General features: G+C 36.8%; 1 protein-coding gene across 1 annotated transcript; it reads right to left on the minus strand.

Moving 5' to 3' along the window:
- Nucleotides 1-8706: 8706 nt before the first annotated feature.
- On the minus strand, nt 8707-9243 carry LOC104115787 (uncharacterized). The gene has a single exon (XM_009626490.1). The coding sequence runs from the start codon at nt 9241-9243 to the stop codon at nt 8707-8709; it is 537 nt and encodes a 178-aa protein (XP_009624785.1).
- Nucleotides 9244-14963: the final 5720 nt, after the last annotated feature.

The following is a 14963-nucleotide window of genomic DNA, read 5'->3' on the forward strand; positions in this document are numbered from 1 at the left end:
TTTTGGTTGGTGCCTAGCGCCAACCTGGATAGTGAATATTTTAGCATACTCTCAATGGCGTTTTGGTTAGTGCCTAGCGCCAACCTGGGCACCAAACTTATACTTCCTCCAAATATTTCCCCTTTTTAACGCCAATTTGCATGCAAACTCCCAAAATCACTTCCAATTGATTCCTACACATATAAATAACATTATTAAGCTCGAGTCATAAATATTCACACCAAAGTTAACAAGATCGGGGTATAATGCAAGGCAAATTACATGCAAAAACATGAATTTTTAGCCAAACATCACCACCCCACACTTAAACTCTTGCTCGTCCTCGAGCAACCAACAATTCACACTATTCTTGAGCACTTTTTATTTATACATTTGAAGCACACAACACTAATGACCATGGTTGATAGAAATAATTAAACTATAGCATATGCATTAAGAACACACTTCCCTTTAACTTTTGTCATTCTCAAAAATATTTACAACAAAGACAACATGCTCATAAAAGTCCTAGCCTCAATAACTGACTTAATGTCACAATGTACTCATGGATTGAACACCTAACATCTTAGAGAAGTCTAAAAACGTTACCTATCCCTCATGAAACCATGTGCCCTCACAACAAGAATAAAAGAGTAAGTTGAATCCACACATTCAAATCAAATGCTCAAATATATTTTAAGGACTCATATATATCAAAAGAAATCGCTCACTCTCACAAAAGAAGTCACATGCATGCATTTAGTACCATAAACTTGCCCTTAATGTAAATCTCTACTAATGTAGGCTCGCTCGATCTAAAATCAATTAGGACTTTTTCATGGTTGTAATATGGGCTAAGGGACAGGTAGGATATATTTAGGAATAGTAGCTAACCCTCCTAAGCACTTTAACACATCACATGATTAAGTTTACGTGCATATTCTTCAATCCCAACTTCAATTTCACAACTAAAATCATCCCCAACAACGTTCCCTCTTTCTTTAGGCACTACTTTACTTCATACACACTAGCAAGAACAAGATGTCAATTCATTCATCTTTATTTTTCCTTCTCTTTCTTTTCCAGATTTTTCTTCTTTACAATTTTCGCTAGTGGTGTATTCTTTTACAAAACAAGTGTAGCTTTCTTCCTTTCATTGGTTCCACTCGAAAGCCACTCAAATTCCCTCCTTACTTCTTTTAGCGCTCATTTCACAATTAAAGTTCTTAAAGAGGTAAAAGGATCAAAATAATGTCAATTAAGAACAAAAAAGGTATAGGCTTGTAATGTGGGTGCCAAATAAAAGTCCATAAGCTCAAAATGGTTAACTAGGGATAGATTTTATTTGTGATAAGCATTAAAAGAACAACGACAACCTAAAATCATTTTTCAAACCGAGTATCACCTAAAATTTCGCTTCGACTCATATACCAGGCAAGTTCTAAACACAAGTACAATGACATGGACTATACAAAAATTTTACTTCACACATGGCACATGACTTACTAAGTACGGTCTCATTCCGACTCTCAAACTAATGCAAGTATTCACGGAGCCACAAGATATTAAGCATTAAGCACAAAGTGAACATAAGTCAAGAAAATGAGACATGTGAGTCACAAAACATGCTATCCAATGTATAAAGGCATCATGATAAATTTCAAAATATAGGGAAGATACTACATATGTCAAAGCCTAAATATGCTACTATCAAACAAGTCAAGGGCGCCTAGGACTCTCATCTTTCTTCCTTCATTTTTTCCTAAATCCTACACTAAAAAAATAAAAATAAAACTACTACCCGGTTCAAACTACATGTAACGACCCGGCCAGTCATTTCGAGAGTTATAACCCTATTTTTCTCATTTCTACTTCTTTTTGTATTATTCAACTATATTATGTTATATCGGATTAGTTGGTTCGAGTCCGGAAGGAACTCGGAGTGAAATAAGACACTTAGTTTCATAATTGAAAATTTTAAGTTAGAAAAGTGGATCGGATATGAACCTATATGTAAACGACCTCGGATTTAAATTTTGATGATTCCAATAGCTCCGTATAGTGATTTTGGGCTTAGGAGCGTGTCCAGAATATTATTTGGAAGTCCGTAGAGGAATTAGGCTTGAAATGCCGAAAGTTTTATTTTTGAGAAGTTTGACCGGGGGTTGACTTTTTGATATCGAGGTCGGAATCCGATTCTAAAAATTGGAATACCTCTGTTATGTCATTTAGGACTTGTGTGCAAAATTTGAGGTCAATCGGACGTTATTTGATAGGCTCCGGAGTTGTTTGTAGAAATTAGAAATTTCAACGTTCATTAGGCTTGAATTGGGGTGTAATTCATGATTTTAGCATTGTTTGATGTGATTTGAGGATTCGACTAAGTTTGTATGATGTTTTAGGACTTGTTGGTATATTTGGTTGAGGTCCCGAGGGCCTCGGGTGAGTTTCGGATGGTTAACGGATCAAAAATTAAACTAGAATAGCTGCTGCAATTTCCTTCTGTTGGAAATTGCTTCTGCCCAGAAATCGAGCCCAGATGTGAGCCCAGATCGAGCTCAGGGTCGAGGGACACGATCGAAGCCCAGATCGAGCTCAGGGTCGAGGGCCACGTTCGAAGCCATGATCGAGCCCAAAGTCGAGGGCCACAATCGAAGGCATGATCGAGCCTAGGGTCGAGGGTCATGGTCGAAGGCCGGGTCGAAGACATAATCGAGGGACAGGATCGAGAACCAGGATCTAGGGGCAGGATCGAGGACCAGGATCAAGGACCTCGATCGAAGGCCAAGATCGAGGGCCAAGATCGAGGCAGAACCGAGGATGTCTGGGCAGAATTATAAAAAAAACAGGGACTTCATCCCATTTGCCATTTTTGACAAATTGGAGCTTGGGGAGAGGCGATTTTTGATATATTTTCAAGGAAAACTTGAGGTAAGTCCCTTGTGATCATTTCTACTCCATAATATTGAATTATCATCGAATAATCCGACTAGATTACATGATTTTTAGGTGTAAATCAGAGATTGGAACTTAGAAATTTGGAAATAAGATTTGTAGATTTGAGGGTCGAGTTGAGGTCGGATTTTGGTAAAATTGGTATGGGTAGACTCGTGGTTGAATGGGCTTTCGGATTTTTTAACTTTTGTCGGGTTCCGAGATGTGGGCCCCACAGGCAATGTTTGAGCCATTTTCGGGTTTTGGTCTAATTTTGAAGCTTTTCTTGTGGAATTCATTCCATTAGCGTATATTGATGGTATTATACTGATTGTGAATAGATTTGGAGCATTTGGAGGCAGAGTCCAGAGGGAAGAGCATTGCGGGGTAGAGATTTGACCGGTTTGAGGTAAGTAACGATTGTAAATCTAGTCCTGAGGGTATGAAACCCCGGATTACGTATCATTCTATTATTTTGAAGTGACGCACATGCTAGGTGACGGGCGTATGGGCGTGCACTGTTGGGGATTTGTGACTTAGTCCGTCCCGTAGCAACTGTAAAGTTGCATACTTTGTTGAAACCATTTGATACTTATATGTTTTAGAAAAAATTTCTGTAAATTGGGCTGAATGCCATGTTTGGGCCTTGCGCCAATGCTGTTTGGATCCTTAGGGGTTGTTTCTTACCATCCTCTCACTGTTTTCGATTGAAAATCTATACTCAGTCATGTTTATATTTGTTTACCGCGTAACTCAATTTTATGACTCTATTTTGATGCATATAAATATTTTGGGCCGAATGCCCTGTTTTACTGAAATGTCCGAGGGCCTGATTTGTTAGGATGAGTGTGGATCGGGGCTGCCCGCCTGCAGCATACTTATTGAATGAGTGAGGCCGAGGGCCTGATTTGTGAGGATGAGTGTGGATCGGGGCTGCCCACCTGCAGCATACTTTATTATTATCGCACGTGAGTTGTCCGTGTAGATTATAGCACTTGGGCTGAAGGAGCCCCTCCGGAGTCTGTACACACCCCTAGTGAGCGCAGGTACCTACTGAGTGCGAGTGTCGAGTGCCGAGTGCTGAGTGACTGGGAGGCAAGAGTGATTGTGAGGTATGCCCGAGTGGCAATAGTGATTGTGAGGTATGCCCGAGTGGCAAGAGTGATTGTGAGGTATGCCCGAGTGGCACGAGTGACTGTGAGGTTTGCCCGAGGGGTTGTATATGAGTGATGTTTTGCCCGAGGGGCTGTTTATGATTTCATCATTTTTGCTCGCCTTTGCATTGAGCCTTCGTTAGAAAAACTATTGGAAAAATATCTTTAAATGATTTTTACTGGAACTGGGTTTAAACGAGATGTTTGATTCAAATCCTGATTTTAAAAGCATGTGGTATTTTACTAAGATTTCCTGATATGAACGTTATATGCTTTATTGCTCATCACTACTGCTCAGTATTTATTTATTGTTATTACTTACTGAGTTGGCGTACTTACATTCCCTGCACCTTGTGTGCAGATTCAGGTATAGCTGGACACGATAGCGGTTACTGAGTGTTCTGGTTGCAGATTTTCTTGGAGATAGCAAGGTAGCTGTTTGGCGATCGCAGCCCCTGCTCTTCTCTCTCTTATCTTCCTTTAGTTGTATTTAGCTATTTTCCGGGCTGAGTTAGCCTTGATATTATTAGATAGATTGTAGTATATGCTCATGACTAGTGACACCCCGATGTCGGGCTTTTCTTTTCCGCACTTCTGTTTTTCTTTGATTTGAACTCTTTAAATGGAGGTTTTATGTTAAATAACCTTGAAATTATCTTTGAAATGAAAATATCATTTTGTTTTGGAAATGAGTCGGCTTGCCTAGTTCCACGATATGCGCCGTCACGACAAGGGTTAGTTTTGGCTCGTGACACTACATCCCATGGAAAAGAATCGAGGTACAAAGAAAAATCACTGGGATTATTACTACCTAAAGGAAACTAAAAAACTTATTTTTGAATTTTTTTTTTGACGTTAATCCTTCAAGAAAACTGTCTAGGAGATCCATTGTTGGGAAAAGTCCAATTTTTCTATTTTGATTTTTGATTTTTCTTATTTTCCACATTAAAAAGAAATTAAGCTACTAAATACTACATAACTACGAAAACAAAAAATAAGAAACTAAAATCAAAATAAGAAGTTAACATTTTTACTAACATACTACTACTAATTATCTAGAGAAATTCTCCCACCTCACACTTAAAAGAGTGCAGTGCCCCCAATGCACAAATAAAGCAAAACAATAATAAGGGTGGAAAAGAAACTCCCTGAAAGGCCAATAGCCGAAGCAATAGCGGCTCACGGGTACTCAAACTTCCCCCCAGATATGGTCCTTTGTTTGGGTACCCCACACTTAGTTCTCACCATCTAGCTCACTTTGCACTCTTCCAATGGCTTTGCTTACTATACTTATAATCCTAAAAAACAAGAGTAGAAACTACAACAATAAAGAAAAAAATAAAAATAAAAGAAAGAAGTAAAGCTGGGTTACCTCCCAACAAGCGCCTGATTTAACGTCGCGGCACGACATAGAATCTCGTCTAATCATTGGCAAGTAAAACTTTCGACTTTTGACGATCAAAGTCACCTCCATAATAGTGCTTTACTCTTTGTCCGTTCACTAAGAACGTTCTCTCGCCACCTAAGACGCACAGCTCAATTGCACCATGTGGAGTGACTCTCACTACCTCAAACGGGCCCGACCATCTCGATTTGAGCTTCCCTAGAAAGAGTCTCAACCTCGAATTGAACAAGAGAACAAATTAACCCGGTTCGAACTCACGATGGTGGATATGCTTATCATGCCAGTGCTTGGTCTTTTCTTTATATAACTTGGCATTCTCATATGCATGCAAGCGAAACTCATCAAGCTCGTTCAATTGCATCAATCGCTTTCTACCCTCTAAGTCTGCATCAAAGTTCAGCTTCTTTATCGCCCAATAGGCCTTGTGCTCAAGTTCCACCGGTAAATGGCATGCTTTCCCATAAACCAGCTTGTAAGGGGAGGTTCCGATTGGAGTTTTGTAGGCGGTCTGGTATGCCCATAGAGCATCATCAAGCTTTGCAGCCCAATTTTTCCTACTTACACTAACCGTCTTCTCCAGAATCTGCTTTATCTCTCTATTTGAGACTTCAACTTGTCCACTAGTCTGAGGATGGTAAGCGGTTGCAACCTTATGTTTGACCCCGTATTTCGCTAAGACATTGTCCAAGAGCTTGTTACAGAAATAGGTGCCCCCATCACTTATCATCACTCTCGGAGTGCCTAACCTTGTAAAGATATTCTTTTTCACAAAGTTGACCACAACCTTGGCATCATTGGTAGGAAGAGCGATGGCCTCCACCCATTTCGACACATAGTCAACGGCTACCAAAATGTACTTACACCAACTGGATGAGGGAAACGAACCCATAAAATCAATTCTCCACACATCAAAAATTTCAACCTCCATAATGTTGTGCACTAGCATCTCATGCCTTTTCATAATTGTTCCTGTTCTCTGGCACCTATCACATCTCCTCACGAACTCGTGGGCGTCTTTAAACACCTTAGGCCAATAAAAACCCGATTGCAACACCTTAGCTGCCGTTTTGTCACCCGCATGATGACCACCATAAGGCGATGCATGGCAGTCATGTAAGATAGCATTTATTTCAGATTCGGGCACACATCTTCTCATTAACTGATAAATACAAGATTTGTATAGAAAATGGCTCATCCCACATATATGATCTCACATCTCGCAAGAACTTCTTTTTAGCATAAGGTTCAAGATCAGGCGACATTTCTCCATTTGGCAGATAGTTTACAAAATCTGCATACCATGGCACCTCCCCAATAGTAATGGCCAACAATTGCTCATCCGGGAATGTTTCCTTGATGACATCTCCCTCAGCTACATGATTCCGAGTTTCTAACCTGGACAAGTGATCAGCCACTTGATTCTCTGTTCCTTTACGGTCTAGGATCTCCAAGTCAAATTCCTGCAAGAGTAAAACCCAACGGATTAGCCTTGGTTTAGCATCTTTCTTTTCAAATAAATACCTAATGGTTGCATGGTCTGTGTAGACGATGACTTTGGTGCCAACCAAATAGGCCCAAATTTATCGAATGCCCACACTACAACAAGCAACTCCTTTTCTATCACAGTATAATTTATTTGAGCGGGAGTGAGAGTCTTTCTGGCGTAGTAAATGGAGTGAAATATTTTTCTCCTCCTCTGGACCAATACGGCCCTAATTGCACCATCACTAGCATCACACATCAGCTCAAATGGCTCGTTCCAGTTAGGATCCACTATGATTGGTACACTCACTAACTTCTTTTTCAGCTCCTCGAATGCTTTCAGACAAGCATCGTCAAACTTAAACTACACATCCTTCTCTAACAACCTACACAAATGGGAGGAAACTTTTGAGAAATCCTTTATAAATCGGCGATAAAAACCTGCTTGTCCAAGAAAATTCCTAACTCATTTCACTGAAATCGGTGGTGGTAACTTTTCAATTGCTTCCACCTTAGCCTTGTCAACTTCCAGTCCATCTTTGGATACCTTGTGTCCCAGCACTATACCTTCACGTACCATAAAATGGCACTTTTCCCAATTCAGTACCAGATTAGTCTCCTCACACCTAGCAAGCACTTTAGCAAGATTGGTCAAGCATTCATCAAAAGAAGAACCAAACACATAAAAATCATCCATAAAAACCTCCACAAACCGTTCCACCATATCGGTGAAAATATCCATCATACACCTTTGAAAAGTCGTAGGTGCATTACACAACCCGAATGGAATTATCTTAATGCATAAGTACCATAAGGGCATGTAAAAGTGGTCTTTTCTTGATCTTCCGAGGTAATAGCAATCTGATTGTACCCCGAATAGTCGTCAAGGAAATAATAGTATTCCTGTCCGGCTAATCTATCAAGAATTTGATCAATAAAGGGGAGAGGGAAGTGATCTTTTCGTGTAGCATTATTCAACTTCCTATAATCTATGCATATTCGCCAACCAGTCACAGTTCTAGTTGGGATTAATTCATTTTGTTCATTCACTACAACAGTCATACCCCCCTTTTAGGTACACATTGAACAGGGCTTACCCACTTACTATCGGAGATAGGAAATACTATACCTGCGTCAAGCCACTTAATCACTTCTTTTCTTACCACTTATTTCATGATTGGATTTAGGTGGCGTTGATTCTCGACTAGGCTTGTGTCCCTCCTCCATGAGTATTTTGTGCATATAGAATATAGGGCTAATACCCTTTATGTCAGACATTGTCCAACCAATGGCATACTTGTGCTCCCTCATCACCCTTTAGAGCTTTTTTTCCTGCAGTTCAAACAAATGAGAAGAAATAATCACAGGTAAAGTGTTAGAACTTTCCAAATATGCATAATGAAGATGAGATGGTAAGGGTTTAAGTTCCAATTTTGGGGCCTCCTCAACTGAGGGTTTAGGAGGCGGGCCGATTGACCTATCCAGAGGCTCAAATTGGGATCTTTCTCTTATGTATTCGCAAGATGCATCCAGAATTTGCAACATCTCCTCAACCTCTTCTTCAAGTTCCAAGTGATTGAACAACACCAATGCCTTTTCTAGTGCATCTTCTTTAAATGCACTTAGCTCTATGGCTGGTTCATTTATCTCCACCACAGAAATCATGGCCAAGTCCTCGTAATGACGAGGCAACTGAATGGCTCGATATACATTGAAGACTGCTTCCTCATTGTCCACCCTTAGGAACATCTTTCATTCTCGGACTTTGATAATTTCATCTCCAGTGGCCAAGAGAGGTCGTCCCAAGATGATAGGAACTAACTCATCTGCCTCGTAGTCTAAGATGATAAAATTTGCAGGGAAAATAAACTTCCCAATCTGCAGCAAGACGTCCTCAATTACCCCCTCAGGATAAACATAAGATCTATCAGCTAACTGTAGCATCACTGTGGTGGGTCTCGGAGCTCCTAAGCCCAATTGTTTGAACACTGACAACGACATCAGATTGATACTTGCACCCAAATCACACAAGGCTCTACCCACATCAATTTCACCAATCCTCACGGGGATGGTAAAACTACCCGGATCCTTAAGCTTTTGTGGAAGCTTATGTTGAATCCTAGAAATGCACTCCTTAGTAAGTGCGATGGTCTCAAACTCCGTTAACCTCCTTTTATTTTTCACTATATCCTTAATATATTTTGTATATTTTGGGACCTCACAGAGCATGTCCACCAAAGGAATGTTCAAGTGTATCCGCTTCAGTATATCTAGGAATTTGTGAAACATGTGGTCATCATTCTTCTTTCTCAATCTTTAAGGAAAAAGGGGTGGCACCCTCTATGATATTTGCTCAGATTAAGGGTGACATGTGGGCCGGTTAGGACCGGACCGACCCAGGACCGCAAGCCCAAATGGGCAGTGGGCCTAAACGGTTCTAACCGGATAGGACCGGGACCGTGGGGAGGTGGGCTGGGTAGTGGGCCGGTCCCATAGGCGAGGCCCGCGAGACCGGGACCGGTTGGGACCGGGACCGGCTGGGAAGTGGGCCGGTTCAAGCGGTCCTAAACGGGCCTATCCGGGCCCAAGGACTAATTTTTTTTTAAAAAAAAAATCTGCCACATTATAGTCATTATGACATTTAAAATATGGCTGTTTTACCTGCCAAAATAGCTGTTGGCTATTTATAAATAGGCATTCAACCCCCCAACTTTGTTTTAACCCTAATATTTTTATAATTACACTTTTTCTTATATATATATATATATATATATATATATATATATATATATATATATATATATATATATATATATAAGCTATATTCAATATAAGATATATATATAGTATAGTATATATATATATATATAGCTTATACTATACTATACTATACTATACTATACTATATATACATCTTACTATATATCTATCTTAAGATGTATATATAGTATATCTTAAAATGTATACTATCGAATATGGCTTATATACCATGTATATATAGTATAATATCTTAAGATGTATATATAGTATATAAATCGAATATAGCTTATATATATATCTTAAGATGTATATATAGTAAATCGAATATAACTTATATATCTTAAGATGTATATATAGTAAATCGAATATAGCTTATAGCTTATATATCTTAAGATGTATATATAGTAAATCGAATATAACTTATATATATTAAGATGTATATATAGTAAATCGAATATAGCTTATATATCTTAAGATGTATATATAGTAAATCGAATATAGCTTATATATCTTAAGATGCATATATAATATAGTATATTATATATATAAGCTTATATATATATATATATATATCGAATATAGCTTATATATCTTAAGATGTATATACAGTATAGTGTATATATATATATATATATATACACACACACACACACTATACTATACTATATTATACTTTAAATACATCTTTATATACTATATATACATCTTAATATATAGGCCGTGCGGATTACCGCCCGCCACTTGATCCTGTTAAAATGGTATCAGAGTCTAGGCACTTTCATGGTATATATGAGATAGATATGAAATATTCGACATAGATATGTTTCTGAAATATGGATTTAGGAGAAACTAGCATGAAAAATACTAGGTTGGAAGAGGTAGATATACCTCAAAACCTTGATTCGTTAAACAAATGGACGATTCCTAAAGTCCCTATTAGAACAATCTATGATTACGGATGGTTTGATAAATTTTCTTCTAAACAACTTGTTAAAACTAATGAGCAATCTTTAGCTTTAAATTCGTCTGAACAAACTATTCGTTTGTTAAACAAGCATGATGTAGATGTTTATAAAAATCAGTATAATTATCTGCATATTGGTATAGTTCAAATTGCTTTTAAGCCATTAACCCTTAAAGGGTTACCAGAGACGTTTTTGGCTGCTCTCAGAGATACTAGAAATCTGAATTTTAGACAGTCTCTGATGGGTTCTATTGAATCTACTATGGCCTACGGTCCAGTATATTTTAATACTCAACCCAATCTGCAATTATCTCTATCTGATGTTAATATACTTGATGCCTTGACATTAAATGTTAAAACGCATGGTTATAATTATGCGCCTGGTTCTGAACTTATATGTTTATCATATAGAATTTATTTCAAATTGCTATCTACGTTAAACCCTAGATGTAAATTATATGATACATCTGATCAGACTATTTTAGTAGAAACGAATTTTACAAAGTCTAAGGTCACCACGAGGAGACCTATCAAGTGGGAAGAAATTAATTTCCCAACTACTTGGCATTTAGATTCGGTTATATCCCCTAGTCAGATAATTGATGCTGTTAGTAATACTGAATATTCTCATATTACTCAAAATTCGGATGGTAGGATTTGCATTCAGTTTGATGATAATAGTTTCACTTATAATAGGCAGTCATTTTCTAATAATAGACTTTTGCCTGCTATTAGTTCTAATAGATATTCTTTTACCAATCGTAGATTGTTGCCTGATATTCAACATATTTCACCTGTTGAACCAGTCTATAGACCAGCTAGAAATCGTGTTGCATCCTTGCATACAATTTCTACTAAAGTGGGTGATAAGCCAGTTAAAAGGGTTAAAATTAACCCCCAAACAAATATTGTTCAGGATAGTAATAATATTTCTGATAAGGATATTCCTTCTGCGTCCGAGATGGATTTCAACCCCAATGATGTTTAATGATCCCACACCAAATAGATTTTAGTCCAGGGTCACAAGCTAGAATTTATATTAAAAAAGAATTTTTCAGTGATAAGTGGAACCGGTTTAAAACTTGGTTTTTTGATACTTATAGTAAAGATGATTTAAATAATATTTCTCAAGAATTTTATGAAACTTGTACTTTACATAATCAAATTATGTATTTTGTTCCTTGGTTTATAACCACCTATTTACCACTTTTTATAAAATTTTTGGAAAGATCTTATAAAGACGGGAGTGGCAATATTACTAAAGCCATTTACCCTCCTCAAGCACCTTTTGTTTTACCTAATAATACAGGTATTACATTTACTGCATTTCAAAAATTTATTGATGAAGATGTTGCTGCAGTCAGCATCGCAGAAATTAATAATTTGATTTCTCAAAATAATTATTTGAGTTTATATGTTAAAGTTTTGGGTGAACAAATCAGTTTTCTTGATAAAAAATTTGATGATTTAACAGTTTTGATAAAGGATATGAGTACTAGCAAGATTTTAATTGATATTGCCTCTACGTCAGGAAGCAAATCAGAATCCCAAACTGTTCTTACTCATGTTCAAAGACCCCCTGAGATTCAGGATTTTAAATTCAAATCTTTAAATGATTTAGAAGAACTTCTTGATAAAAAGTTATCCGGTTTGAATATCAAACCTATTGATTTATCAAAAGATTTTGCTGATAAATTAGATACTACTTTTGATTACAAAAATGAAGTTTGGTCAGAGCTTAATAAACTTAGAGGTTATCCCAAAAAGAATAGTAGGCATGCTGATAAACCCAGAATGCAAACTTATTATTACGATCGTCCTACTCCTCAAGATGTCTTAATTGAGGAACGTGATTGGAATCAGACTAATATATCATATAGTGGTTCCAAAATTTATGAGTGGAATCTTGATGGATTGACTGATAGACAACTAACTATTCTTGTGCATAGAATCCTTATGTATGCAACTATCTGTAAGAGTGTGAAAAATACAGATAGAACTATTTGCAAAATGATTGTTGCAGGTTTTACTGGCCAACTTCGTGGCTGGTGGGATAATTATTTGTCTGCTGATGAAAAGTTAATGGTTATTAACGTAATAGCCACTGACGAAGGAGTTGATAACTTAGGCATGACTCTTGTGAAAAATAGAGAAGATGCTGTTTATACCCCTGTTCTTACTATTTTAGAACATTTCAATGGTAGATTTACCAATCAGCATGAGACAGTTCGTACTCTACTTAATGGTCTTAGATGTAGGACCTTAGGTGAATTCAGATGGTATAAAGACACCTTTATGAGTAGAGTTATGGAGTTACCAGAAAATAAGTACGGCCATTGGAAAGCTAAGTTTATAGATGGCCTTCCCTCATTATTTGCTGAAAGAGTTAGAAAGACTCTAAGACGTAGCTTTGGTGAAATTCCGTACAATAATTATACCTATGGTAAGTTAATAGGAATTTGCACACAGGAAGGGTTAAACCTGTGCAATGAGTTAAAATTGTCGAGAGAGCTTAAGATGGATAAGCTCAAGGAAAGAAACCAATTAGGAGACTTTTGCACCCAGTTCGGACTACCCGAGACTTCTACTCATAAGAAGAAGAAACATAAGTATCATAGATACCCTAACCAAGATAGTCCTTATAAGAGAAATAGATCTAGATATAGATCCAAAGAAGAGCGTGAAGCCAAGAAAGCCCATCGCAGGTCTACTAGATTTACCAAAAATAGGTCTAAGAGAGAACTTGCTGATATTAAGTGTTACAAATGTGGAAAGTTTGGCCATATAGCTCCAAACTGTAAGCTTCAAAAGCTGAAAACCTTAGAACTAGACGATGAGTTACGTGATAAGGTTTATGGTTTGTTATACACTTTTGGATCAGAATCTGATTATTATTATTCTGAGTCAGAATCTGAAGCTGAAGTAGATTTACTTGATTTATCTGATAGTGATAATAATATTGATAATGCTTGTACAACTTGCAGAGGTAATACATGTACCTGTGATGATGATGAATTTTATAAATTGCAATCTCAGTTCCAAGATTTGAACATAAAAACTATTACATATGATAATGTGATAGAGCTTTTAAAAGAAGTTACTGATGAAAAACTTCGTGAAAAAATTATTAATTTGGCTGTCAGTAATAGTTCAAGTTCTTCTTCAAGTTCTTCAAAACCTTTTGAAAACTCAAAAAAAAGAATTTGAATATTCTGCTCCCTATTCTTTATTAGAGGTTAATAACCGTCTTTTAAATAAAAATACAACTCTAGCAAGAGATTCTTCTTTCGATGATTTAAAAATTGAAGTTGAAAACTTGAAACGAGAGATCAAATCTCTTAAACAAAATCAAATGATTTGTGATCATAGGATTACTCAGATTGAGAAAATCAATTCTCCAGCTGAGACATCTGATGATAAAAACAAAGGTATTTCTGAAAATGATATTTCTTCTGAAAAACCTATTAAAATTTATTCTCAACATGATATGTTTTTGGGATTGATGCAAATTGTTACTGCTCATAGATGGTATATTAAATGTACTATTCTTATTGATAATAGTTTTTCTATCACGAATATTGCTATGATTGATAGTGGAGCTGATGTTAGCTGCATTCAAGAAGGTCTTATTCCTACTAAATATTTTCAGAAAACGACTCATATGGTTAAGTCTGCATTTGGACATGCTTTAGATATAGAGTATAAATTACCTAATACTGGTATTTGTCAGAATAAAGTCTGCATTTCTCACTTCTTTTTCTTGGTGAAAAATCAGTTATACCCTCCAATTATACTTGGAACACCGTTTATTAACGCTATTTATCCTTTTACTAGCATAGACTCAAGAGGTTTTACTGCTACTTATAAGGATAAAGAGATAAGTTATACTTTTGTTACAGATCCAGTAACTAGAGATATAAATGCTTTAATTGATATGAAGCAGAAACATATTGATTCATTACAGTTAGAACTGTTTAGTATGAATATATTTGATACTTTAAATTCTACTAAAGTACAGGAAAAGATCAAATTGATCTCCGAGAATATTGCTATTGATATTTGTGCCGAGCATCCCAGTGCTTTTTGGAATAAAAAAAAAGCATATTGTCACTCTGCCATATGAAGATAATTTTTCTGAGGATGATATTCCTACTAAATCTCGACTTTGTCAGATGAACACTGAATTAGTAGAATTCTGCAAGAAAGAGATTGATAATTTATTACAAAAGGGTTTGATAAAACCTTCAAAATTTCCTTGGTCTTGCACAACCATTTATGTTAATAA

Source organism: Nicotiana tomentosiformis, chromosome 11 (assembly GCF_000390325.3).
Source record: "Nicotiana tomentosiformis chromosome 11, ASM39032v3, whole genome shotgun sequence".
In the NCBI taxonomy this organism is placed as follows: Eukaryota; Viridiplantae; Streptophyta; class Magnoliopsida; order Solanales; family Solanaceae; genus Nicotiana; species Nicotiana tomentosiformis.